At 39.5% G+C, this 27864-nt stretch overlaps 2 protein-coding genes across 3 annotated transcripts in view; one reads left to right on the top strand and one right to left on the bottom strand.

The window, feature by feature from the left end:
- axin1 (axin 1) overlaps positions 1 to 14044 on the top strand; it is a 27009-nt gene extending 12965 nt beyond the window's left edge. Inside the window, exons 6-11 of one of the 2 annotated variants that reach the window (XM_023414003.2) lie at positions 2726 to 3270; positions 3377 to 3541; positions 3748 to 3996; positions 4214 to 4321; positions 8512 to 8661; positions 9052 to 14044. In XM_023414003.2, coding sequence (XP_023269771.1) covers positions 2726 to 3270; positions 3377 to 3541; positions 3748 to 3996; positions 4214 to 4321; positions 8512 to 8661; positions 9052 to 9178 — 1344 coding nt within the window. In that variant the 3' untranslated portion in view covers positions 9179 to 14044. The remainder of the gene's footprint in view (positions 1 to 2725; positions 3271 to 3376; positions 3542 to 3747; positions 3997 to 4213; positions 4322 to 8511; positions 8662 to 9051) is intronic. The other variant, XM_023414005.2, reaches the window with a different exon arrangement.
- A 5076-nt stretch (positions 14045 to 19120) lies between these two features.
- Positions 19121 to 27584, bottom strand: galr2b (galanin receptor 2b). Its single transcript, XM_023413776.2, has 2 exons — positions 27206 to 27584; positions 19121 to 21521 (listed from the first exon to the last, which is right to left on the bottom strand). The coding sequence occupies exons 1-2, from the start codon at positions 27577 to 27579 to the stop codon at positions 20759 to 20761; spliced, it is 1137 nt and encodes a 378-aa protein (XP_023269544.1). The 5' UTR covers positions 27580 to 27584; the 3' UTR covers positions 19121 to 20758.
- Positions 27585 to 27864: the final 280 nt, after the last annotated feature.

Here is a 27864-nt window from a genome sequence, read left to right as displayed (position 1 = left end):
GGGGGGGGGTTGGAAGTGTGAAGTTTTAATGTAGAAGCAGTTTCGCCATTTTTTTCCTAGATAAATCGATTATATTGTCAGTAAAATGGTGGAAAATAGTGAAAATATTCACAGTGTCCCAGAGTCCATGGTGGCAACTTCAGATTCTTTGGTTCTATGTGACCAAAAAATTAAAAATTACCAAAAGAATGAACTGATGATTAAAACTGCTGCTGATTTCAGTTTGCTGTCAATTGAATAAACTTGGCTCGAGAAGATGTTTTATTATGAAAGACCCAAATAAGTGTAAAGCTTCTGGTCAGAGCTGTTGTGATCTCAATTTAAATCAGAGCACTCTTTTTTTTTTTTTTTTTTTTTTTTTTTTCTACTTTCATTTTCTTTAATAAAAGAATGATTCAATAAATTCTGACCATAGATGGTTGAATAGCAGACTGGTGGATGAGGAGTAGTATCAGGTAGAAGCCAGAAAGCGAGATGTGTGCCTGGCCGCTGGGCTTAAACTTTCCAATAACAAAGGAGACTTAAATCCGTCTGGCCTTAATGAAATTAATGAGGCCAGCCATGTGAATGGGGAGTAAAAACACATGAATCATTTGGAGGATGCCGTCCTTGGCCTGTCAGCGATCTGGCTTCGTCGATCAATCGGATGGAGCACCTGCACACTCGCCCACTCGTAAGCCTGGAACAATGTGCCGCCTGTTTGATGTTTGACTTGAACGCCGATGAAATGGTCGCTGCAACCACAAATGAAATCTCCGTCAGTACACGGAGCCAAGTATTAAGTCTCAAGGCAGACAATTCGTGCGGTTTGGCCCCGAAAGGAGAGAAGCTGCCATCGCACAGTTAGAGGTTTGCTTTATTAAACCTGGAGGCACGCATGAAATGACTGCCTTCATCAAGTGATACTGTGTGCATCTGGAGCAGGACGTGGACTCGGGGCTCAGCTCTTTAACCGTAATATCAGCGGTATTAAAATGATATGCTTATAATGCATGAAGAATTTCTGCAGCATAAAAATCTGTCATCCGGTTAAAGATTGATGTTATCATTTTATTGCTGTGAGAAAACGATTGTGACGACGTGAGGAACTCTTTCCCACAGCTCTTGTCACACAATCCGCTAAGAATGAAATTATAGCTTCACCTAACATAATTCTTTGGAACAATGGGCCCTGTAGTTCAGCTCTGCACAGGATAATTCATACACACAAGAGCAGCAGCGTGCTATTCACATAAATAAATGAACGGCTGAAAGATCATGTGAGCGGGATGGTCGTGGTTCGCCTGAATCGTTTTTTTATTTGGTGTTAACAAGGTAACAGAGCATGCAAGCATGTGCGCTATCAGTCCTCATAATGAGAGGCATGCTGTTGTATGAATGAGCTAGCAGATCATCAGTAAATCCCCAGGAGCCACCTAAGCTAACTTGTAGAGCGTCAAATATCTGCTATTGTTTGCCGAGGGATTTTCAAAATTTTATTTTCAGATGGGGGTGGGGATGTGCTCGAATGAAGATGTCACGGTTCCACGAATAACTTCCAGTGGGCTCAGCTAACGCAGATATCTGGAGCTGGTGCATAGACACATAGAAGCATCAGTTATTAAAAACATGCCAAAAAAAAAGAAAAGATTTGGCTTCGTGCGGCGTCTTTTAGAGCATTGCTTAGATTTAAGAAAGAGGTGGGAACAGGGAAGTTGAGATTATGTAGGAACAGGCTGAGAATGCCTCTGCTCCGCGTTTGATGTGGTCATAGCAAACGGAGGGTGAGCACAGGGCAATAACAAACTCTTTTTTTTTTTTTTTTTTTTTTTTTTTTTTTTTTTTGGCATGTTCACAAGTGAAGGTTTATTTAATTATTAACATCACTGACATTAAAAAGTTTGGGCATGAGCTGGCAAGAAAATAAAAGAGAAACCCCTACCTACTGTTGTCTTTCCACTATACCCCTTTGTTCTCTCCCCTTCCTCCTCTCTCTGCCAAAGTGTTTCTAACTTTACACAGGATGCCGTTCAGATAAAAGCTCCGCCGTATGGTGCTCACTACTCCAGCTGTATTCGAAACACTGGGGAAATATTTAGCTTTAAAATAAAATGTTTGCGTTAGAATTTACGTTTCCTCGTGATTTTTGCAGTACATCCGAACCTGACCGGTTTGAACCGACTGAATTTCTCCATCGACCGCTGTGTTTTATTTCATCACTGCGCGTCCTCCCCTCCCCTACAGGGCCTGCTTATCGAAACCTACTCTGAATGCCTGCAACAGCCCGACCTCATGATTCCCTCCCCCCGCGGGCCAGATGCTGTCAGAGCTGAGGCTATTTGTTGCACTTGTCATTACATGAACGTAAATGTGCCCTGAATCTAACTGGAACTGTTGTATTGCTGGTTTGTCTCCAAACCTCTGCAGTAAGAATGAGAGGACACGTGGTGAAAATCTGCCACCTGCAGGTTGAAATGTGTACAACATGCACCCTCGTGGAAACGATCCTCAGTTTTGTGAAATGTGTTAGGAAATAAATTGTTAAAATAATATAATACATGCAGATATATTTTATATGGCTTAGTTTTATTAACGTGTTATATGCATAATGTATACGAATTTATATGCCACAGATATTCAGTGCCCTGTCCTTGTAAAGAGGCTTTATATTTCCAGATTTTTAGTCTGGGTTTAATCTTTTCCTGTAACTGATGTTTGTTTTGTTTTGTGTGTTTCTATACTAAAGGAAGAGGATGGTGATGAAGTCATCATGTCCACAGCTGCATCATTAGCTGGTCACAGGTTCCCCCCTGGTGCTTATCCGCAGAATTACAACTCCCGCTACGCTGACATCACCTACAGTGGTAATTTTCTGAGAGATGCACACGAGGAGAACCCAGAGAGCATCCTGGACGACCACGTCCAGCGGGTCATGAGGACTCCTGGCTGCCAGTCGCCAGGGACGGGGCGCCATTCTCCCAAGTCGCGCTCACCAGACAGTTTTCCAGGGGGCAAAGGGATGGGAGTTGGAATGCCACTGTCGTCAGGCCAGGGTAAACACCCATCCAGGCATGGTGTTAAGGGAGAGACCAGCCACCTGTACCACCACAAACATGCGCATCACATCCACCACACAGGCGCTGGGAAGCCCAAAGAGCAGGTGGAGGCCGAGGCAGCCGTACGTGTGCACGGCAGCTTTCCCTGGGGCATGGAGACGAGTCATTATGGATCAAAGTCTCGCAGCTACGCCGATGGCATGGGATCCAACCCCATGGAGCATACAGTTTACAGGTACGAAACACAAGCATTACTTCCTGTTATGGCATGAATGCACCCAGAATGTTTTTTCTTTTTTTTTTTCTTTACCTCTTACCAGTTGTTTTCTTCTATTGTGCAGTAGCAAAGGTGGCACACAGTGTAAAAGAGTGTACAAGAAAGGTGAGGATGTGCGGCCGTATGACATGCTGGGGCCGGGAGAAGAGATGGAGAAAAAACAGAAGATCCTTTTGTGGCTGATGGAAGGACAGAAAGAAATGGTTCAACATAAGAGGAGCCCATACGGGTCAGTGATGACAGTTAACTTTATCTGAGTGCAAGCATTCCCAACTGCCTTTTTACCACCTTCACAACACCTGGTTGTGTTGCCATGCAGGAAAGCGTTTCCCGTTCCATAGCAACAGTTTGGCAACAGTTTTTTTTTTACCTGTTTATGTACGTGAAGATTTCCACAGACCCATGAGTGTGTCTCTGTTGCAAACTACATTTCAGGAGCACCGCTGGGTCCAAGAGGACTACGGGCCATGAGGGATCCCGTCTTAGCTCGGCGGAGAGGTCAGGCTCGGCGTACCCGTGCGTCAGCGCCCAACTGCGGAACAACGTGCAGCCGTCTCACCCTTTCATCCAGGATCCCACCATGCCCCCCAACCCAGCTCCCAGCCCCCTCATCCAACTGGAGGAGGTTTGCCGGCGGCTTGAAGAGGAGAAGATTAAGTCCGGAACTTTACAGCCCAAGCAGAGGTAAGTAGACGGACATGTCTCATCGCCACGGTTACCTGTCCGGTTAAGAAATGCAGTTTTTAAACAGAATCTATTTGACTCGCTCCACGGGGGAAGAAGCTGGATCTGTCCTCTTAGTCATTTTGTCTAAATGAAACAGTTGCCCTTGTGTTCTCTAGCCTGTGTGCTCCTTTAGCGCCGGTCTGTGTCTAACTGCTGGGGTTGTTCGGTCCCTCAGGTATGTGATGGAGGTGATCCAGAGGGGTCGCACCGCAGTCAGGCCTGCACTGTTCCCTCCGCTCAGCGTGGTGCCCGCCGTTTCTGACAGCGAGTTCTCCGAGCCCGAGTATGTCCACTGTGTCTTACCAGTAACTTCTCCCACTATCCCCAAATTCCCCATAGGTCACGCCAACCCACCTTACCTCCCATTTTCATCACTGGTAGTTAAGTTACCCAGGACTATGTGTGTTTGTAGAACTACTAAAAGAGGCATTTAGAAATCAGCAATTAATTCCCTTCTCTGTGTGCTGTATGTCATCCCCGAGTTTGTTTGGTGTCTTTTCCCTGTGTTGATTAATGTTGGAATGAAACTCAACCAGCTGAGGATGCTCGCTTTTACATGGCATGTTGCATGTTATGCCAGTGGAGTCTATTGAGCAAGCAATAATGTACAATAGGATGTCCAGAAAAAGGAAAGCAATGGACCAAGGTTTTAATAGTTTAACATTTTTCATTAGTTTTTATATTTATTTAGTTTGTTTTGTGTATTTTTGCTTTTCAAGTAGAGTTTAGTTTGAATTAGTTTACTTGTTAAGTTTAGTTTTATTTATTGAAAATGCTTATTTTAGTTTAGTTTTTATTAGTTTCAGTGTTAGTTTTAGTTTTTTTAGGGGCATGATTCAAAAAAAGTATTGTGTAACCATTGTACCATTTTAAAAATGTATTCAGAAATATTCAACTAGACAGAAAAACAGAAAACAACAGTACATGAAATGTAAATATGGGCACAAATAAGTAAAAAGTCAACACAAGATGCAGCATTAAGTGCAAAATGTGTGTAATTGTGCTTCTGAGGTGAGATACAGGTCAAGTCAATCCGAGAAAAAAAACATGAAAAATCCTACAAACTCTAGAAGTTCGATTCATTTAGAAGAACCAACTCAAAATTAACTCGGACTGCCCAGCTCTAGTTGTAGATGCTGCAGCTCTACGGCTCATCACTGCAGTTAATTAACAATAAAATACTTCTCATGTTGTACTTTACATCATTCATACAGGGAATGTTTTGGACACTTAAAGTGCACATGTACTGGTCGTACACTGAGAGCCACACAGCTGCTAAGATACTGCTCCATCGGGCACAGCCAAAAAAATTGGAAGATAGATTTCATATACCATAGGCTTATGTATGAAATAAACTGACAAAGACAAAAACTAAAGATATTTTGTCTATAATTGTAGTTTATTTTAATTCGTTTTGGAAACACACAATACAGTTTCAGTTAGTTATTATTTATTTGTTTATTTTTATTTTTATTTCAGTTAACGAAAATATTTTTTCACATCTAATTTCCGTTATTTCGTTAGCTGTAGTTACTGATAACCTTGCAATGGACATGGGTTGGGTTTGCAGTATCATTATCACACCTATATAATGGCTACAAGGCTATGAGATTTAACACACACCTGCCAACCACTGAGGAAAGAGCTACTTTTAATGACCCTGATGTAAAGAGTATAAATTACAAGGATCAGGCTTGATGGTAGAAAACATTTCAGATCTCTTGCTTGTTATTTCCCACAGAGATGATCACAGAGGAAGTAGACGTGTATATTTTCTGTGTTCATGCAAAGGCAGACTCCGGCCGGAGTATAATTTTTTTTTTTTTTGATGTTTTGTCAGAAACATGTTTCTGTTTGATGTTTGACTGCCGTCTCAGATGGGTACTTAACAGATGGAGGGGAACTGTGTAAGAGGCAGATGAAAGGCAGGTTACGTGGCTCTGCCAGTGGGCGAAGCCTCTGGTCAGACCTGTGAAGACCGGGGGTTCAGTCCTTCAGTAGTCAGATCACGAAGACTGACTGAACCCTTCACTACCTCCAGTGTCCACACTCAAAGATGTGGGAAAATACAGCTGAGGGATTGTAATTTAGAAAAGATGGAGGATGTTGGTCATGAAAAAGAAGAAATATCAACAGTAAAAAAATACTAGTAAAGCATGGTAACTTATTATTATTATTATTATTATTATTATTATTTATTTATCCATTTTTGGATTGTATTGATCTACACTGGGGGTGATGGTTGTGCACAGGTATCCCTTCAAAGAAGATTGGGGGACGGTTATGTTCTCAGCGCAGGAGGGAGTCATGCATTAATCAGGAGGTTGGTGGTTCGATTCCCGGTTCACCCGGCGCTGTGTCAAAGTGACCTTGGGCAAAACAGTGAACCTCAAAATTGGCCCCAATGTAACATCGGTCTGGGTGAATGTGGCTTATAGTGTCAAGTGCTTTAAGTGGTCAATAAGACTAGAAATGTGCTATATAAGTTCAGTGCATTTACCATTTACCATCGAGACAGGCATTAAATGTGTGCACTTTTAGCTATTAGCAGTTCCTATTTGCACCCGCGGACCTACAAACAACTATCACTAGATTAATTTTGATACTACAGAGAACCTAAAAACATGATTCACGGGCAAGTTCTGGAGTTATAAGAAATATCTTTTATTTATATTCTCAAAGTGGATTTATGGACATTTACTACTGACGTGTGTGTGTTCAGTTTTGACTTGAGTTACGACTCTGATGAAGAGTGCTATATTTTTGAAGTACAGCAATTGCCTCCGCGAGCGTTTGAAAACCTTTCATCTGCACCAATATTAGAAACTAACAGATTTTATCTCAAGAGCTGCGTTCATCTGAATTACCCCATAATATCCTGTCATGAAAATTGTATGCCCCCTATGGCCAGTTGCAAAATTGGCCTCCTCCTGCTTGTTGTCATCTTTAATTTAGAGGACAGATGGATACAACATTGTGTAATATGTTGACTAATTGACATTCATTGACATCACTCAGCTGTGGGGAGGGGAAAAATACATTTATATCTGATACTGTCAAAAAATACTGAATAACCTGGCAGATATTCGTGGCTTTAGCACTGTTGCATCACAGTGAGAAGGTTGTGGGTTTGAACCCCCGGACTGGGACCTTTCTGTGCGGAGTTTGCATGTTCTCCCTGTGTCTGCATGGGTTCTCTCCGGCTTCCTCCCACAGTCCAAAGACCTGTACATTAAGTTAACTGGCACTAACTCCAAATTGCAGAAAAGGTATGAATGTTTGTGCAAGTGCTAGTTTGTCTCTATATGTTAGCCCTGTGATAGACTGGCGACCCTGTCCAGGGTGTACCGTGCCCTCGCCCATTGTCAGCGGTGATTAGCTCCAGGCCCCCTGCGACTCTACAAGGATAAGCAGTATAGATAATGGATGGATGGATGTCTGCTGATGACATTTTCACTGCCACCATGATACAATAGAGGACCTTGGTTCTGGTGCTCTAAGCATCTAAAAATAACACCTGAACTCAACAGTAGCATGGCTTTCCAGGAACACTGTTCCAGATGTTCACAGTAATCCACTGAGCTTTCTGTATTTTAAGCTATTTTCTACATTGGGAGAAAATAGAAAAACTGTCTACTGCGAAATCTGTAGATATTTTGTTTTTAAGCCTCATTTCAGTTCACCACTTTACTTTTCTCCCATACATCCTGTTGAAACAATGCTCATCATCTTGTTTACCACAGCTGTTTTTTTCTCAATATAGGCTGTCCTTAGATAGCCTCAGAGCTATTCACACTAGAATTGATTATTAAAAGACATTGTTTTCTGTTCACTAGTCTGTTCTAATCCAAAACTCATAACCTGTTTAACCTGTTCAATAGCATGTGAATCAGGAGGACGTTAGCCTCTCGTTGTTCACCTTTTCACTCGCCTCTTGTAATTGCAAATATTGATTAGAAAGTTCACCCTTAAAGATGCAAGGCATGGAATGACCTCAGCCCTCAGCTGACTTCCCCGTTCCCTGAGAGGTTATGTAAACATCTTTCAGAAAAAAAAATTAAGAGTTACTGTCACCAGAATCAAAACACAATTTACAAGTAATCTACTAGGTTCACATGTTGCCACAAACTGTATCTGCAGATTTGCCAGGTACACAGACACACAGACACGCACACACACACACACACACACACAGCTGTTAAGCCTCATTCTCTATAAAATTTCTGCTCCTTCCATGTGTTTTGACTTGTTTGTTTAATCCTTTAATAATTTTGCATCACTGTCATTGTTTCCCCCGTTATACAATTACTTAGAAATGTGAGCATGTAACTGTAATTCCCTTTAGTAAACTGCTGTCCCTATGAACCCATTTCAGGTGAAAGTCTCTAAATTAGACCTTGTATATATATTGATATATTGATATGTATATGTACACAGATTTTCTAAATTGTTTTGTGTTACTTCCGTCTGCAGACACAAAGCCAGTAAAAAGCAGCCGTGTGAAAACACTGTGGTGGCGTATTACTTCTGTGAGGAGCAGATACCCTACAGGACGTCGGTCAAAGGGAGGGTCGTCACTCTGGGCCAGTTCAAAGAGCTGCTAACAAAGAAAGGAAATTACAGGTGAGATTTATGCAGCTATTTGATTTCTATGGACATTTATATTTAAAGACACACATATTCTGTCAGCGAGCAGGATTGCATTAGGATCTTGTTGTCTAGGTCAGGATTTTTAACAAAATTTCTAATTCTGAAAGTCCACAGTTCCTACATTGCTTATTCTTTACTCATTCATTTCTGACAAATTAAAGAGACATGATGAATTATAGCTTGATCAACTGATTAAAAATGAGAACTTATTAAACTTAATTGCCTTATAAGGGTGCTACAGGTGAATCTCAAATGTTAAAACTTGATGAACTCCAACTAGTTTCTGATGTAATGTGTGTCTTATCTGCCGGGCAGATAGTGTAAGTGAAGGTCAGAGCTTAACTTTGTTCCTCACCTTTTTAGGTATTATTTCAAGAAGGTAAGCGACGAGTTCGACTGCGGGGTGGTGTTCGAAGAGGTACGTGACGATGATGCCGTCTTGCCCATCTTCGAGGAGAAGATTATTGGGAAAGTGGAAAAAATTGATTGAAGTGCACGTGGAAGAGGAAGAGGTTTAAAAGCCAGCGTGTGAAGGACAGAGGAGCGATTGGATGGTGAAGAGGAAGTGATTTACGATGAAGAACGGAGGAGCGGAGAAGAAGGTGATATAAGTAGAAGAGTTGAAGAGCAAAGCTGTGGTCACAGCGGACGACTTGTGACATTAATGCTGGGCAGCTCCACTGCAGCAACAAGAAAAAAAAAAAAAAGACCTCATTCACGTCTTTGGAGTGTAAATTAGAATTGTAAAGTTTACTAGATAAAATGAAGAACAAAAGTGCTACTAAAGCTACATATTTTTGATATGATGTATCAGAGAGTGTCCTTTCTAAAGTAATCGCACTTGTAATTTTTATATGTATTGGTACCAGATGTGTACAGTTTGTGTTAAAAGATAACAAAATTTTGTATCTATTTAAGTATTTAATATGCTAATTTTCAATCCAATTGAAGCAGGAGTGTCGCCCCTGTTGAAGACGATCAAAATCCTTTATAGGGCTGATTTTTTTTTTTCTCATTTATTGTAAGAGTTCTCTGGACTCTAATATTTATGCTCTTCTAAGTGCTTTTAATACTTCACTCACCAGTTCTTTATTTGTGGCATTCAGTCAGGCTGCACTTTCATTCTATTATAAATCACTGACTATGTCTCAGTTTAGGCTGCAACATGATTTTCTGAAGCACCAAACACTGAGTGACCAGAAAAATATAAACGCCTGTACAGGGTAATGCGATCCAATATAACAGCACAGTGTCTTTGATGCATTTATGGTCCTTTTTGAGGCTCACACTTTGTGGTGCTTTTATAATGGAGTCAAAAATACAACATATAAGTAACACTTAAGTATAATGCAATCTAATTCACCACCACAATCTCAGCCTTAAAAAATGACTATAGGAATCAATTTCACTGTAAATTGATCATCATTAGTTTCACAGAGTTATTATTTATTGCAAGGCTGTTTTATCAGGTTGCATTATTGCATGTTGCACAGGTAATTTTATTTTTCTGGTAATTTGGTGTATACTGCATGTAAATGTAGTTGATGGCTGTGTTTATGTGCATTGTTTTTACCTAACCCAGCTGAAGTTAAAAGAAAACTGCCTTCGAATAAGACAGTAAATGTGATGCTATTGTAAAAAAAGATATTATTGGAAAAGATGAATATCTATGCAAGTTGGTTTGTAATTTGGTTCCCTAATCCAAAATCTACATTAGATATTGATGTTATCAATTTGGCCCCCATGGGCAAATCACATATTGTGTGGATTTTAAGTGAAAAGTAAATACAACCTCTTCAGCAAAGACATTAAAAAATTAATCAAATGAATCTTTCTTCGAATGTTAATGCACTGGTACTTTTTTCATTTACTTCAAAAATATAAAAAAATTAAACAGTAATTTGGCTTGTGTAACAGTTTGGCCAGCTTTTTACTGGAAAAAAACACTTTAACTCATTAAAACTTTTTTTTAGATTCTGTGGTAACACTCAGCAACCATGGGCTCCTCTGAGCAACTGACTGAGGATCTTAAAATGAAGCTAACTGCTGCTACAAAGCAGGGCAGGGTATAAATGGATATCAAAGTGCTTCCAGTTTGAGACTTCCACTGTCTGACATGTCATTAAGGAATAGCAGGCGAGGGAGAGTGTGGAAGTGAAGACAAGATTTAGAAGACCAAGAAAAATATGACATGGAACTGCTGGGCAGAAAGGCAAAGCAAAAGAGCTGCAGGAAGGTTTAGCTGACCCAGGAGTGGAGTGGTGGTTCCACTGTGCAGCATTCACTGTATAGACACAGTCTTCAGATATAAAACCTTACCTGGAACCTTATCACAAAAGTTAACATCTGAAGAGCAAAGGATTAGAGCCATGCAGCATTTGAAGAAAAGAACACCTTGTCAAATGTTACGCATGGAGGTGGAAATATTCTGTTTTGAGTTTGTATGGCAGCTAGTGGCACAGTAAACATTGTACCGACAGAGGGGAGAATGGACTTGACGAAATATCAGCAAGTTCTGGATGCAAATGTCCTGCAGTCAGTCAAGAAAGTGAAAGTCTTACTTCTACAGCATTTCAACAGTGATCCAAAAGCAGACCTCAAAATCCACTATGCACGACTTCAAAAAGCAGCCGTCACAGTTCCCTGACCTGAACATCACTGAAACCCTGTGGGTGGATCTTTAACATGCTGTGTGTGTTAGACAGCTTAAAAGATGTCTGAGAACTTTTACGTGATCTGCAGGAAGAGTGGGTGAAAACTCTTTAATCGAGAATAGAGAGACTTATAAAAAGCTTAGCTGTGATATCTGTTTATTCATTTACTTTATATTTTTTTAGGGTCGTGAAATAAAAAGTAACAGTGCATTAATATTTGAAGACTAATTTTTAATGTCTGTTTGCTGCGGGGATTGTATTTACTTCTACTCACTTTTCATTTGCCCAAACTTATGCATACAACTGTAAGAGCAGTCAGGATATTAAAATCCTGTTCAACTACATGTCTGTTCATTTAGGTGTTTGTTACATGAGCACCTCTGTTGTTTCATCAGGCTGAAAGTTCATTTGGGTTGAGGTCAGCAGGGATTCAGAATCCTGGTTGTGGATGAGTAATTTGACCTTCTTTACGGGAGTTATTTGTAAGTTTTGCTATTGCCACATGGCTAACATTAGCATTAACAGCTGTTTATTTACCAGTCTAGAGGAAACATTGCGAGTTCAGCATCAAACTTCATTCCTTTACTCACCAACAGCTGTTTCCAGTGGTGGAGAGCAACACCAATGTTAACTTTTGTCTCTATGATGACTTTGCTTCTACTGAAGTTAGCATGCTAACCAGCTAGCCAAGGCCCGTCTCGTCACTTTCCGATAGCGACTCACTGTAGCCTCCAATCTGCCCTGAAGACGTAGTTCTGTTCGGGGGGCAGTTATAACCTTGTGTCTTGTAAACGCAATTATGACTGAGTCTCTTTTCAAGCTACAATCACCACCACCCGCTCCCGACAAGAAAACCCATTCAGCAGCAGAGACAACTTACAAATAGCCCTTTTTAAAATAGTCAGTGCCAGTGCAAATTTGGAAAACAATAACTCTTTGAGTTATTCAATTTTCTTTTAATTTTTCCCAATTAAACATCAAATGACTAAATGTTCAGTCTCTCAATTTAAGTGCCGCATTCAGCTTTAGAGGTTACTACTGCTCGTGAAAGAAAAGCTCAAGGTCATGCTTTTGTAACACAGAAGGCCTTGAATGAGAAGGCCAGTGAAAGTATTCAGAATACTGTCATGTTTGTGCAATGAAGATCACATAAAGGCATATTTGAACACTGGAAGTGTAGAGGAGAGTTCAGGCATAGATTTCTCTGAAGTTCTGCATTTTATCCATGGGAGCTGGTGAGAGCCAACAGACACTGACATGTTGCACTTATGTTTACATCCACTATTTTTCCAGCTTCATGATCCATACACATTGTTTTCTGCTATTCCAAAAGACTTACCATCTTAAACCTTTAATCACTGCTTAGTTGATGGATCAGTTAGGAAAAGGCTGCGCTAAGAACTGGTTTCTAATCTGTAGCCTTCTCTAGCTTATCACAGCTACATCTCGTGCCTGGCAGGAATGAATTGTTTAGTGCAAATGATCTACTTTTGATAGATCACGTTACACCAAAGAGAAAAAAAGTAGATGGTAGGTACAGCTTTGAGTTACCCTTTCACACTGATATTCCTCTTCATTATGTGGTATACTTATTATATTTTCTTTATGTTAAATCATCGAAGCTCTTGCATGAAAGCCAGATTTTTCTTTTGTTGTTGTTGCAATGGACAAGGTGTGTGCGACTGCAGTTTTTTTTAATGCTTTTGGATATGAACATCAATTTTGAAAACATCATTCAGATGAAACACTTCATGGAGCTCACAAGACATTCACATCTTGTTATTATTGCAAGACTGAATGTCAGCCAATTTATATTCGCTGTCTCCTCCATTTGACAATATAAATAACACTTTTGCAATGGAATAGCACACGAAATTAAACTGAAAGCACTGGTACAGTGTTGCTGGGGGAGCGACATAATATTAAGATTCAAGGCCACCTTTTTTTGTCTCTGTACCTCATCATTGTGCCAGAGTCCATAGTGAGGAATGTGGCATAATAAAAGCCTTTTTGTTATGGAATAATAGGCAGAAAAATGAGTGGACCTTCAATCCAGAGTGCTGTATTGTATGTATTGTTGCATAGAAAACCAGTGTAAGGAATATCTTTTATATATATATATATATATATTTGTTTGTTTTGTCTTTTTTTTTTTGTTGAGATGCTGTTATTGAGATTCCTTTAACTTAAATCAGTTTAATATATTTAGTGCATTTTTCTTTGTTCCTGTCTGTTGAATTATACATTTTTGAGTACATGATCAAGTTAAATACTTATCTTGATTTTCATTGTTTATTTCTTTTGAAATATAGAGTGTCAAATCTGTTATGATTTTTACTGTGAAAGCCCCAAAAGCGAACTTCCCTTATTTAAGATCATTGAAATGTATATAAAACATCAGAGTGCCTTTATTGCTATGCTAATGATGTCTGCAGTTTGACAGATGTGGAGACATAAATGCCAGGGACTAGCTTTATATTGTTTGTTTAGACTTCTTTTTTATCATTATTATTATTTTGCAAAGTTGTTCCCGTTCAACGATTGTCACTTTATTCCACCTTTTCTATGTAAATATGTACAATTGAAATTGTCGTCAACCAGCATCCCAGTCAGCACATTCAGTACCCTGGACCTGTTTCTGTTCATTAACTAGCATGGTTACCGTTTAAAGGTACCTGGACAATAAATACATGCAATAAACAGTCGTGTGTGTCTGTGGGGCCGTGCGGTGGGCAGCGTTGGTGTTGTGCATTGCCAGCAATGCCCAAGAACAACATGAGGCAGGTGACTTGTCTTTGGTGAAATATATTTGTCCATATCATAATTTAAAGGTTACACAGAGATATTATAATCACAGAAAGCTACATATATGCTTTAATTTCGAAGCTGAGCATAACTGCAGTGTGTTGCTGCAAACTGAAGATGGCGCTCTAGGTTTCCTGGAAATAATAGATGCACTATTGTGTGTGTATCTTACAGTGATCGTTCCACCGAAATGGTTAGGACCTGCATATCGGATGGTATACAAGAGAAAATGAACCGTGGATTATGTTTACTGAACAGATTTACGGATCTGATCTGGATGTATAGAGAACAGAAATCCTCTTGAATAACCTGCACTGATCCTTTATATGAGAGGATGAAAGCGCCACAAACACTGCTCCCTCTTTCTCTGGCTGTTAATATATTGATTTGGAAAAGATAATGATAGTCAAGTTTCCTGCGATTACCAGGAATTGTGCTGCTTTTACCTTGACTCATACAAGCTAATCAACGCTTCATACCAAGAACAAGATGTTTCGAGCAAACAAGGCCACGCTGCTGCTGCTGCTGCCTCCATGTTGTCTTATAGCTGTGCTCTCTTGGAGGCTCATATAGGACTAATGACTGATCACCCAACTCAGATTAGAAAATCAAAACAACCTCTTAGTTTGATATCAACAGTTATGTAAATGCCTAGCTACCTCCTGAAGTTAAATCAAATAAATAACCATTAATTGGACTTTTCTTTTACTCTTAATTAAAATATTTTTGTACTCAAGTCTTTGCAGCAGCAAAAAGTGAAGCAAGCAGAGCTGTACAGCAGCACTGCAAATGTTTTGACGCAGTTCTTTTACACCCCTCAAAGACACAGTGCGACTTCATCCTGCAGCCTGTTGTTTCCTTGTGTTACTGTTGACAAGATCTCTCTGCAGCACACTGACCTTCCGGTAAACACTATTTGTTTCGCACACTGTCGTAAAGGCATGAAGTTTATAACCTCAATCCATGAAGCAACAGCTCCCCGGAAAGGAAATGTGGATAAACTGGTAAACTTATAATCATAATAAGCCAAATATGTACAATAAGTAAGGTCATCATGATGATGATGGCAGTTTTAGATAAAAATCCCTCTGATAGCATCATCAAATTGCACATGCAGTAAATATGCAAATGCAAACACTGAACCAAGCTGGACTGAAGCCCATTTATTAGCGAGTGCTAATGAAATCTGTGTGATGTTATTAAAAGAAGGTGAAGCAAACACAGTAAATGTCAGGTGCTGATTCTCAATGAGCGTGGTAAAGTACATGATATTAGGTACTTAACTCATCAAACACAGACCTTCCAGACAAACACACAGCCGAGACAGAGGCCACTGGAGTGACTGTATTTAATCAAATTTCATTTTAAATTTAGTAACTCTGACCTGCAAGTCTGCTTTTAATTTTCATGCTATTTTTCTTAAACTAAAACCAGAATCTGTTAATACATTTGTTCATCTGTATTCTGAATTGTTTATGAGAGTAGAGGCTAAACCTCTAAAGCCTCAAGAAAAACAGAAAAGAAAAGAAACCACACTCTTGTCAATTATGTGCGACCTTACGATGAAGCAATAGCTCAAAGACTAAATCAGCTGTAAAAATGTATTGGTTTATTTTACAGCCTGGTTCCTTTTTACATCAAGTTTTTCGAAAATCCATTTCTATTTACCTTTAAGAGAACCCAGAATCTCTCTAAACAATCAAATGCTTGTGAAGACTGATGTTGGGAAAAGGGAGACATTTATCAAAAGCAATTGTACTGCCTGTGACACCAAATTGAAAACAGGGCATTTCCCAAATTTAATTTCAGGTAAAGATTTTCCACATCATGTCAAGAATGTCATATATCTGTTAAAGTGCCCCTGATCCAAAATCTATACAAATCACCGATTAACAGCAAGAATCTCAGAATAGACGTCATAAATCAGACGTGTTGAGACGACCTCTCCTATTGCTCACCATTTGAAGAGAAAGCAACCATTCAGTTGTCTGTGAGAGCAGAAAGAGTGATCCCGCCACGCAGAGGGCGGTCATCCAGAAAGACTACCCCTTCAACATGAAACCCGTCGGGTTTTGACATTAAACCCATATCTGCTGCCTCCTCTCCTGTAACAACTTGCAGAGCATTTACTTAAACCAAGTTTAATCTTACAATGATTTATGATGGTTGCCCTGATGTTATCATTGTAGTGTACCACAGACTGAAACCTCGCACTGCTCAATGCAGCGTAATCCTATACATACTGTACTTGGGTAAACATTTCCTAGAATTACAGGAACTCACAATAGACAAGAAGACAAGTATTGAAATATGAAGAAAACTTCCTTTATATTATATGCATACAAAGAAAAAGAAAATCTTGGTGAACATTTTTTCTGAATTTAAACTGATAATAACAGCTTGCCCATTCTAACTCCAGTACTGGCTTCTATCTTATAACCCAGTGATTTCAATCTACAGCTTCAGTTGCATCTTCAGCCATCCTCGGAGAGACCTTTGAATTGCATTGTCCGAGGTTTCTCCCATTGTGCTTATGATCTTCAACTATTATGCAATAGATGGACCCAGTCTTTCATCAGATACTCATCGCTGCTAAATACAATGAATTTTCAATAACAAAGGATTCACATCTGGTAGAATGTCACTAAACGAAGAAATCTCATTCACCCTCCTGCAGCTTACCTGTTTTTCAGAGCTCCATAACAATTCAAACCTTCCAACTACCCCTTTGGATCCACCTCTCACATCTTCCTTAAATCTAATTTTGGTTTTTAGAGTATCCATTTAATTGCAGAACATAAAGAAGCAGCTACAAAACTTGTACCTGTTAAACAGGTGTTTTTGTAAACCAGTGAAATTGATGAAAACCCGCAGCTTCCCTGCAGCTTCAAGCCATTATGATTTCTAAGATAAATTGCAGAGTGGTTTCCAGAGCAACCATAGCACCAACACAGACCAAGGTTATCAGTGACGTAGTTATAAATATCCTACAGTCACTTCCAACCTAACAGGCCCAATTTCTGTGGCTACAACCCATAAGGCATTAACATTTCATTTGAGTGTAAGACGTGTGTTTTGGGTAAAAGCTTCCCTCCTTCAGCAGCAGCACATCTAACTTCTTGGACCAATGTGTCTTTTAATGCCAGCTGCTGCCTGAACTACGGGCGGCCAAAGAGGCCATAATAACAGAATAATTATTTTGGCGTCACATTTTTACAATACAATAACCTTTGCTTTGTGTGACAATAACTATCAAGCAATTTGGCAATTAAACAAAAATGTATTTTTTTTGTGTATTAAAAAAAATACAAAACATGACTCTGATATGGAAACAGCTACAGCTAGATATTTACTTGTGATTGTAGTCGGATTTCTGTTTGACAATAGTTGATGTACTACTGTATTGCACTGTGGAGTGTTATCTTCTTGGACTATGTGTGTTGTTTTATTGTACTATACCTGTTAGCAGCAGTTCTGTTTTTACTTAATTTTTGGTGTATCTTACTATCAAGAGCTTTTGTATACAAGATGTTTATTCGACTAGACCCCTTTAACTAACTGACTAACTAATGCTGCTTTCTGCAGTAAGCGTCAGTAAGTCAAATTTATTCATGTGATGCCTTTCTAGATCAGACATCACAAAGTGACTCACAGTGAAGCATCAAATCAAAGATGAAAGCGCACAGATCTTAAATCCACTGGGAGAGACCATGACTTTAAATACTTTTCAGCAACATGCATCAGTTTCAGTTGTGTAACTGAAATCAGTGGTTAAATGAACGCCATGATTCTCAGACCACTGCGTGCAAGCACAGTTCACGTTCTCAAAAAAGAATATATCCATGTTTATTCATATTTATCATTGCTTTCACACAAAAATGAAATGTATTTCAAACATCTTCAAATGACTTATTATAATAAATATAGAGCAGGATAACAGACTGCTCATACAGAGGGATACTGTGAAAGTATAAAATAAAATGAAGACAGGATTGTTCTTAACGTTTTCAGAACTGTTTCATAAAATATGATACAGCAACTCCAACTCATTGACTGATTAATTACCCACAAGTAAAAGTGTATAATTATTCCAGTGGGGCTCTTCGGACTCCACACTGGTGACCAATATGTGAGATACATTAACTCATGCTGTCCCGAAGATCCTTTTGTTTGTTACACTAATGAATGATGCTTGTTCCTGGTTCCAGCTTTTCATTTCTACCTGATCAATGTATTATTGTGTCCTTTTCTCTGGTCTTACTTTAAGGACTATAAGGCAGCTACATCTTTTAATTATAACACATCTTCATTGTCTTGGTCCACCTTATACCTCCAGTGTTCTTGCCACTGATGTCATCCGATCTGTCTGCAACCGAAGCTTGTTTAGCCTATGTACTGTATCTGGAATCGTTATTGTCCATTTGTTTGTACATCACACGTTATTGATTTCTTTCGTCTTTCTTTTGCCTTGCGGACAGAAATACGATTTAAAAAAAGAACAACTTAATTGAAAAGTTTGAACATAAATACGTAATATCAATTTAGTTGTCCTTTTTTTATGAAAACAAGACTTTAATTTATTCATTAGAGCCTTCTTTAAAGTGCGGCATGACCTGTAATGCTGCCAGCTCTGCTCTCACCTCCCACAGAAGCAGTAATCTCTTGGGGATTTGCCCAGTACAACGGTGACAGAGTTGAACTAGCTGGTGAGCGTGCTAACGTCAGTCGAAGAAAAGACGTGGTAGAGAGTTAACATTGACGTTGCTTTCCACCACTGGAGACGGCTGTTGGTGAGTAAAGGAATGAAGTTTTAATTACTTTTATTAGAAGTCAATGACTCTTTCAGTGATCTTAAAGAGAGCATTGATGGCAAAGCTAAGATATCCAGGGTATCTCAGTGTTATATTGTGAGGTAGTCTTTTTGATGATAAATAATTTGGTTTAATAACATTATTTTATTTCACATTGTTCACATTTATGCACGTTGTGAATTGAATAGAACCTCCACTAAAACCTCACAGCAGAAAATATTTTATTTGGTCAGTAAAATGTGTATTACAGTGTGGTCTTAAACAGTTTTTGATATATTCTTAAAATCGACAGGCTGCTTACGTGATGAATCTTTACATGATGAAACAGAACAAACAGAGAAACAAAGACTATATAAGTACAGTAGATGCACAGGGCACAGTAAACACACTGGAGGAAAATTGGTCAGTGCAGAGAAGAAGGTTGTGTTTGGAAATGAGTCTCTCAGGAGGAAAATTGCATCTTATGCAATCAGAAGAGAAAAACAACTAAGAGGCTAAGATTTTTCTTTTTACAGCTCTGAGGTAGGACACAAGCTTACAGCAAAACACACAAAGAGAGAGAGAGAGAGATACTGAGGATCTGCTTTCATCTGGAGAGAGAAATTATCATAATTATGTCACAGCTTTTAAAGTTTTAAATACACAAAATACACATTTTTTAAATATAATACACAACTCTTAAATTTTCAGGTGCACTCACTGATAAACATATTCATTTAAATATATAATGTTTTACACCAAAGAGAAACATGCCATGAACACAATCAGTGCAAAATACAAGTAAAGAAAGAAAATGCTTCCAGTTTTCATGTGGGGTCCAAAAAGATTCAAGTCTTCTACCAATAACTGTTTTGTCATTTATCAAGAACAAATAAAACTTCTTTTTACTAAATTCAGACCTTTTCACACCTGATTCTTGAACCTCGTACACCAGAATGGATTCAGTCCAGGTTTTGACGTTTTAAATGCTGGTATGAATTTGAAGTGTAACTGAATATAATGTTTGCAAACAATTTTCTGAAAGTGTTTTCAAGTTAAAATATACATTATTCAAATATACCAGTAATATCTTGGCAAGACAGAACAGCATCTGCATGCAAGACACAAAACAAACAGAAACTAAGAGAAACACCCTGCTCCGCTTTGATAAACAACCTTATTGACGGACTAGCAGATTGAAAAGTAGTCACAGACGTTTAATCAGAGTTTGAAGTTTACAGTTGCAGTTGAACTTATGTGGGGGGGGGGCACATGAGCGACTGAAGCAACGGATCAATTAACCTACGGTTAGCCACGGTGTTGGAGAGGAGGTGTGGTGACGACTGGCCAGTCGATGGTGACTTCACATTGGTGGAGATGCACACAGCCTTGCAGTGGAATGTCTGGCTTATGAACATGAGCTGTACAGTTACCCTAAACCTGCATCGACCTGTTTGAAGTCAGATGAACAGCAAATGCTGCTGATTTGCGTGGATTTTCCTCCACATTTGCCAACCTGTGAACATCTTCGGGGCTATTTGGGAGACACATTCTGTGATGCTGTGAAAAAGTGCTAGAACAATGTGGATTCTCAGATACTGCAAAAAAATATCAAAGTGCAAGCCATGGTTAAGGCAAATGGTGGAAACAAATTTTCACTTTCTCCTTAAAACCTTTCTTTTTTTTTTGTAGTATTCATTTGCCACCAAAAATGTGAATATCATGATTTAGAGGTTTACACATTTCTTTTAAAATATTTGCTGCAATGTCTTCTACAAAAGGCAATCTGTACTAAGCCTGTCAGCGACGCTGAATCACTCGTCAAGTCTGCCGCTGAAAGGGCAAATTCAGTGTCACTGTGGCTTCTCTTGGCTCTGCGATCGGCCTGTTAATCATTTCACATTCATTCTGTCGTACGTTCTCCTCATTCATCTGAGACACCTCTGTGGAGCCTGCTTCAAACCCAGGCACCGTGTTGGCCACGTGAACTACATGAACCTTATTTCTCCTTTTTTTACTGAGGATGCAGCTGAACACTTTCTTGAAGCCTTTGCGAAAGTGCTTGGACACCAGAGCGTACACGATAGGGTTGACACAGGAGTTGGCGTAGGCCATGCAGTGAGAGAGAAGCCTGAAGGCGTACGTGGTCTGATTGAAAGGGAAGTCTCCGTAGAGGTAGCACAGGATCACCACATGGTACGGCAGCCAGCATATACAGAAAAGCACGGTGACAATGATGATCATTTTGGTGACTTTGCGTTTGGCCCTCTTGGATTCCGACATGCCGTCCAGAGGGTCGACGGCCGTCCACAGGTACTTTATGGTTCGAGTGTACGAGAGGCTCACTATCAGCACGGGGATGACGTAGCCGAACAGGAAGGTGCACGTGTCCAGCACCTTGCGGTTCTGCTCCTCCCAGCCGGGGATACACACAGTACTGTTGTCGTAATCAATCAGGTCGTAGTAGCTGAGATACGGGCCGGCAAACACCAGGGAAAGACCCCAGATGATCACCATGGCAACCACTGCATTACAAGGGGTTCGCAGCTCCCTGGAGCGGAGTGGGTAGCGAATGGCCAGATACCTAGAAGGGGAAAAATAATAATACAACATGTGATCCACCAAACCCTGTGAAATCTGATAATTAGTGGACATGCTGAGCCAGTGAGGTACAGTATGCTAGTAATGGGCTAAAAGGGTGTAATTATTGTACTAGTTCATCATTAAAGCAATATTAAAGCTTCATATCAAGGTTTAAATTGTTAACCTAAAATCCCTTATAAATTTAATCTGAAATAAAAAGGAAGACACCTCTGGTAGATATGTGTAGATCTCATCTCAATACATTTCTCAACTTCCTGTTTACATGCTAACGACTGATTCACCAACACGTCAATGATACGAAGGGAATATCCACTAAGGATGCAGCCACCTCCACACTCACTCTTACAAGCGCCACAGCTCACACTGAAGGTTTCTATACTGAATGATAATCATTCACACTGCAGCAGCTTGTGGGTTCTATTGAATAAAAAACACCTTAGGGAAATATGTCAAACTGGCTGCAATGTCCACAGAGAGGGTTTTTTTTTTTTTCTTCTGGCTTTTCAATAGGATCTGATCTTGACAATAGTGCAGAACATGACTGTGCCTTGTGCTTTGCTTTTGATTTTTCCGAACAGGTAGGGTGATAAAGACGCAAATCCCAGCACGTGCCGGGTGCTGTGATAAAGGAAGAACCTGATGTTTTTATGGCACCAATCTCTGTCAATAATATGACACCACGCTGTTTTTCACACAGACGCCCGGTTTGTTCATCTCTGAACATTCACAGCCGCGTTTGCCATTTTCAGCATTGCTGCTTTATGAGCTAATGTTCTCCGGTGGATTGCGAGTGTTTCAGGGGTTGCAGCTTCTTTCGCCCAAGGCGGGGATTCTGGGTAAAGCTGCGAATCCATGTCCTCCCTTTATCCCCATTTTCAGGACACTTCAGGCAGCTCTCCAGAAACTGAGAAAACAGCCTCTCTGGTCTTTGAAACCTCACTGAAATGGGGACAAAGACATTTACGCTCAACATGAAAGGAAAAAAGCAGATATAGTGAACCTACTTGTCACATATGGAGGCTCAGTGGCTTGGAGAACTACAAGTACTTAGACAGGGCTCTGTATGCTTGGCTGGGATTGTCAGATTTATTTGAAAGCATGAGCTAGTGGACAGTCTGTTAATGCCTGACAAGATGTTTTGCTCTTTTTGCTGAATCATAAACCAATCAGACTGTAAAAAACAGACTGGGAGAAGTATGTTGAATGAAATGACTGCCGTTATAGTATTTTCTTTCCATATGTCTGCATAGATCTCCCAATGATCATACTGGATTTTGGCACGAATATGTACGTGAACTGCTGTATGCATTATGTATGACTGCAGCCTCAACACCGGTTACAAAATCTCTATATAGATTTCTTTATTTTTAGGTGTTGAATGCTGCATGTATAACTCTGCATCATTATTATCTTGTTTTTTTTTTTACTTTAGTTAAATGCACTCACAGATGCAAGAGCAAACGAACTCCCTGCTCCGCAGCAATGATGCTGAACCGTCTTGTTTTATGTGAAATCATTTTCACAGTGGAAAGTTCTCCAACATAAAATCACAGTAAACACATGATCCACCTCAGGGTTGCACAATGCGGCAGCAAATACTTTTCCATTAAAGGAGTGTGTGTGTGTGTGTGTGTGTGTGTGTGGTGTTCATTCAGGCTGAACTGTGATTTAATTCCTGTAGGGGATTCCTGGACTAAAGTGTAACTGTTAGATGCTGCTTTTTTTTTTTTTCTTCTCCTTTTTTTGCTTGTTACACAGGAACTGAACAGCAGAAATCTTTTAACCTCGCGACTCAGATGTTCCTGCTCTTTTCCAGACTGAGGAAGAAATGTCTGACTGGCGAGTTAAAAAAAAAAATCTATTGAATCCTCTAAAGTGTAAACATAGCCAGTGTGAGCAGAGGGGGTCTGCTGCAGAGGGCACTGACTCCGTCCATATTTACTGAGCTGACAATGTTGCCCACAACTATAATGATGGCTTAGAGCTTACTCTGTGGGGGATTTACTTTTCAGCCTCGGATATTGCTGTAGTCTCATAAAATATTCAATTACAGATTCTGCATCTCCGCGAGGCCTTATAGGTCTTTGGCTCATTAATACATACCTCTGGGGTCTTGCTCTTCTTGATATTTCCAGAGTTGTTTTTTTTTTGTTTTTTTTATCTTTAAATTAGTAAAATAAATGTAAAGGGTGGTTGTCTTATAAGTTGTTGTAACCTATCCATACTAATAAGAAGATATAAATATAATTCCCATTAACAAACACCATTACTCCAAGAGTAACACATATAATGGTACAAAACATATACAGAACTCGAGCTCCTGCATGCTTAACTAATGCATAACTGATGACCCAAACTACATGTCGTTGGTCTTTATTATGTCACATTAGCAAGCGAGGGGGTTGAACTTGAGGCTTCTCTTTAATTAATCAATTGATTTTTTCTCATCATTTGTTTAATATTAGTAATAATTTGCAAATGAGTTTACCTGTCCACCCTCCCCTGATCTGTTTTTGGATAAAAACCTCATCTTCTACCCTCTAGCTTGTAACGTGACATAAAAACTGCTAAATCAGCAGAGATATGATAGAAAATAAATAAAAAGCTTCTGTGGGAAAATGTGCTGCTCTGCTCAGAGGCGGATCAAATGCTCAGGTCTGAAATGTTGTTTTCCTATGTAACTGGAATCCTGTTATTTTGGTGGCACATATAAAGTCAGAGCGACTTGATCCTGCTTTAAGTCATTATAAGTACTAGTTTAAGCATTAGCCTACTTAACGTTTTGTTCCTTTGTTGTGAAGTGTTCCCCATGAAAATTTCTGGAAGCCCCTGCGCAGCTTTTAATGCTTGCACTAGAGGATCTGCTGGATGGCACAACACAGCAGGAAAGTGAGGATCCTCAAGTGCAAACAAAACTTTCAGAACTTCTCGCCTCAGATCAGTATTTCTGCCCTGGTATTATTAGTTTGCACACTCATTATACATTATTTTCTCCCTTTAGTGATTCATACCCTTGAACATAATTAATTCCCTTGGATTAATAATTTTTGCCCCTGAATCACTCAGTTTTTTTTCTTCAGATTACAGATGCATCAATGTTTCTACAGCACATAATAAATATGTTTGGATGTCAGGGATAATACAAGATTGTGTGCACAGTACATTCATGTATCAAAGGATGAAATAAAAAAATTGTGAGAGTGTAGAGAAGAGAAAGAGAAAGGGAGTAAAGGTGATTACTACAGCGATTAATCTGGATGAAAGAGGACGCAATTAGTCATCCATTTTCATGAATATTAATTCCAGGGGAAAGTATGAATTAATTTGCGGGAGGGAATTACTTGATTGATTCATTGAAACAGGCAGATGGGTGCATGATTTAGTCATTTTAGTGGGTGATAAATGGTCTGCACTAATATGCTGCTTTCTAGTCTTATTGACCACTCAAAGCGCTTCAGCCACATTAACCCATTCACACACACACACACACACACACCCATGAAATACTGCTATTAAGGAAAAGGTGAAATAACTAAACTTTGTCTTCCTGACTTTGACCCCACCCTGTAAATTTCTGATAATAGCAGACGTAAAGTAACATTAAGAAACGACAAATTACTCCAGTATTAGTCATCATTAAAGTCATTTATTGAGCAAAAATGCCAAACATACTTTGGCTCCCCCTTCCCGAATGTGAATATATTTGATTTGCTGCATAAATTCTACCTTTGGGTTTTGGACTTTTTTTTAACAAAACAAAGAATTTAAAGATGTCAACCTGTAATTTTGTGACATTTTGAAATGTTGAAGCTTCCAAATTACCTCACATCTCTTCTCTCACTTAAATCTAATATCCACAGTACACGATCCAGTAACTACTTAACCCTCGACATCCCTCATGGTATGCACTCATATCAGCAGGTACTATGCACCATTTAAATGGAATGAACTGCAAACTGCCTTTAAACTTGGCGATTTGAAAGCTTTATTATTTGATGTATTTTGTGATCATTGTAAATGTTTTTGTTAATTATTCGTTTCTTAGTTTCTTGTATTGTGTAGTTCTGTTGTCTTTGTTGTTGATTGTCTGTTGTGACTGCTTCTTGTTCTCAGGTCTCTCTTGGAAAAGAGATTTTAATCTAAAAGAGACTGCCTGATTAAATAAAGATTTAATTAAATAAATAAATAAAGGACTAAACCACATTATTGCAGCAATAACTGTCTGAATAATTGTAAATGGAAATAATAATTAGTTGCAGCTCTAGGCTAATAGTAGTAACCTCGTGGCACTAACAACACTATAATTGCAAGGTAATTTTAAAACTGTTTCAAATGTCAAATACAGCGGGGAAAATAAGTATTGAACGTGTCAACATTTTTCTCAGTAAATATATTTCTGATGGGGTTTTTGACATGAAATTGTCACCAGATGTCGGTAACAACCCAAGTAATCCACACATACAAAGAAATCAAAACATATATGTCCATAAATTAAGTTATGTGTAATAAAGTGAAATGACACAGTGTATAAGTATTGAACACATGAAAAAAAGGAGGTGAAAAAAGGCATGGAAAGCCAAGAAACCAGCTGAAATCTGTCAGTATTTAGAAAGCAATCCTGCCCCCTATCAGTGCAAATTAATATCAGCTGGTTTAGTCCTAATTGATGGCCTATAAAAAGGGTTTCTCATTACCGAGCGAAGACTCCATTGTTGAAGAAAAAGCATGTTGAAGCTTGTTTAAAGTTTGCTGCACAACATTTGGACAAGCCTATGAAATACTGGGAGAATATAGTCTGGTCAGATGAGACCAAAATTGAACTCTTTGGATGTCATAGCACACACCATGTTTGGAGGAGAAATGGCACTGCACACCACCCCGAAAAACACTAAACCAAGAGTGAAGTTTGGAGGTGGGAACATCACGGTGTGGGGCTGTTTTTCATCATATGGTACTGGCAGACTTCATATAACTGAAGGAAGGATGAATGAAGAAATGTACCGAGACATTCTTGATAAGAATCTGCTGCCATCTACCAGGATGCTGAAGATGAAACGAGGGTGGACGTTTCAGCAAGACAACGATCCCAATTACACAGCCAAGGAAACTCTCAATTGGTTCCAGAGGAAGATAATTAAGCTGCTAGAATGGCCCAGTCAATCACCCGACTTGAATCCAATTGAAAATCTATGGAAAGAACTGAAGATCAGAGTTCATAGAAGAGGCCTGGGAACCTTCAAGATTTGAAGACAGTTTGTGTGGAAGAATGGGCCAAAATCACACCTGAGCAATGCATGCGACTAGTTTCTCCATACAGGAGGCGTCTTGAAGCTGTCATTACCAACAAAGGCTTTTCTACTAAGTATTAAATACATTTTAGTAAGCGTGTTCAATACTTTTCCCTTGTTTCATTCCACTTTATTACACATAACTTAATTTATGGACATATATGTTTTGATTTCTTTGTATGAGTGGATTACTTGGGTTGTTACCGACATCTGGTGACAATTTCATGTCAATAGCCCAATTAGAGATATATTTACTGAGGAAAATGTTGATGCGTTCAATACTTATTTTCCCCGCCATATAAGTCTGCTACAGGTGGGTGGAAATGATAAAATAGGCTACTATAGCGTGTTTACTGACAAGTAGGCAGCCACATACCTGTCAACAGAGACAGCGGCGAGTGTGAAGCTGCTGGCGTACATGGTGAGGTTGATGAAGAAGTGCACCACTTTGCACATGAAGGAACCGAACACCCATCCCTCCAGGGAGTAGATGGTGGCTTGGAAAGGGACGCAGAAGATGATGAAGAAGAAGTCGGCCACGCTCAGGTTGAGTATGAACAGGTTGGTCGTGTTGTATCCGACCTGTCCGCTCCGCAGCAGCACGGCCAGCACCAGGCTGTTGCCGATGGTGCCCAACAGGAAGATGAGGGAGAAGACCACCGACACGATCACGCTGGTGGGGTTCAGCTGGTAGCTCTCGGACACGTTTGCCTGCCCTCCTGGCCTGCTGAAATCCTCAAAATCAGACATTTTTGCAAGTCTGAGATGGGAGAAGAGAGAAGACACATGTATCAAGCAAATTGTAATCAGTATACTAGAGCGTCGGACTGTTTTGCCATGTCTTCTGGGTGGAAATGTTAAATGACATCGACTGAGAATAGTATGTCCCAATCCAACAGTGCTCATGCACGGCTGGACTCTGTTGACACGATGACAAAAGGAGCTCACTCAGAGGAGGTTTGATGATGAGATTGTCTTTGCAACTTTTCAAATTATACTGAATAAAGTTGACAAGGCTTCATGCACTGAAAGATT

This window comes from Seriola lalandi, unplaced genomic scaffold (assembly GCF_002814215.2).
Source record: "Seriola lalandi dorsalis isolate HSWRI2012SDOR001 ecotype SW California unplaced genomic scaffold, Sedor1 jcf7180002054519, whole genome shotgun sequence".
Classification (NCBI taxonomy): domain Eukaryota; kingdom Metazoa; phylum Chordata; class Actinopteri; order Carangiformes; family Carangidae; genus Seriola; species Seriola lalandi.
This window is presented reverse-complemented; position numbering and strand designations above follow the sequence as displayed.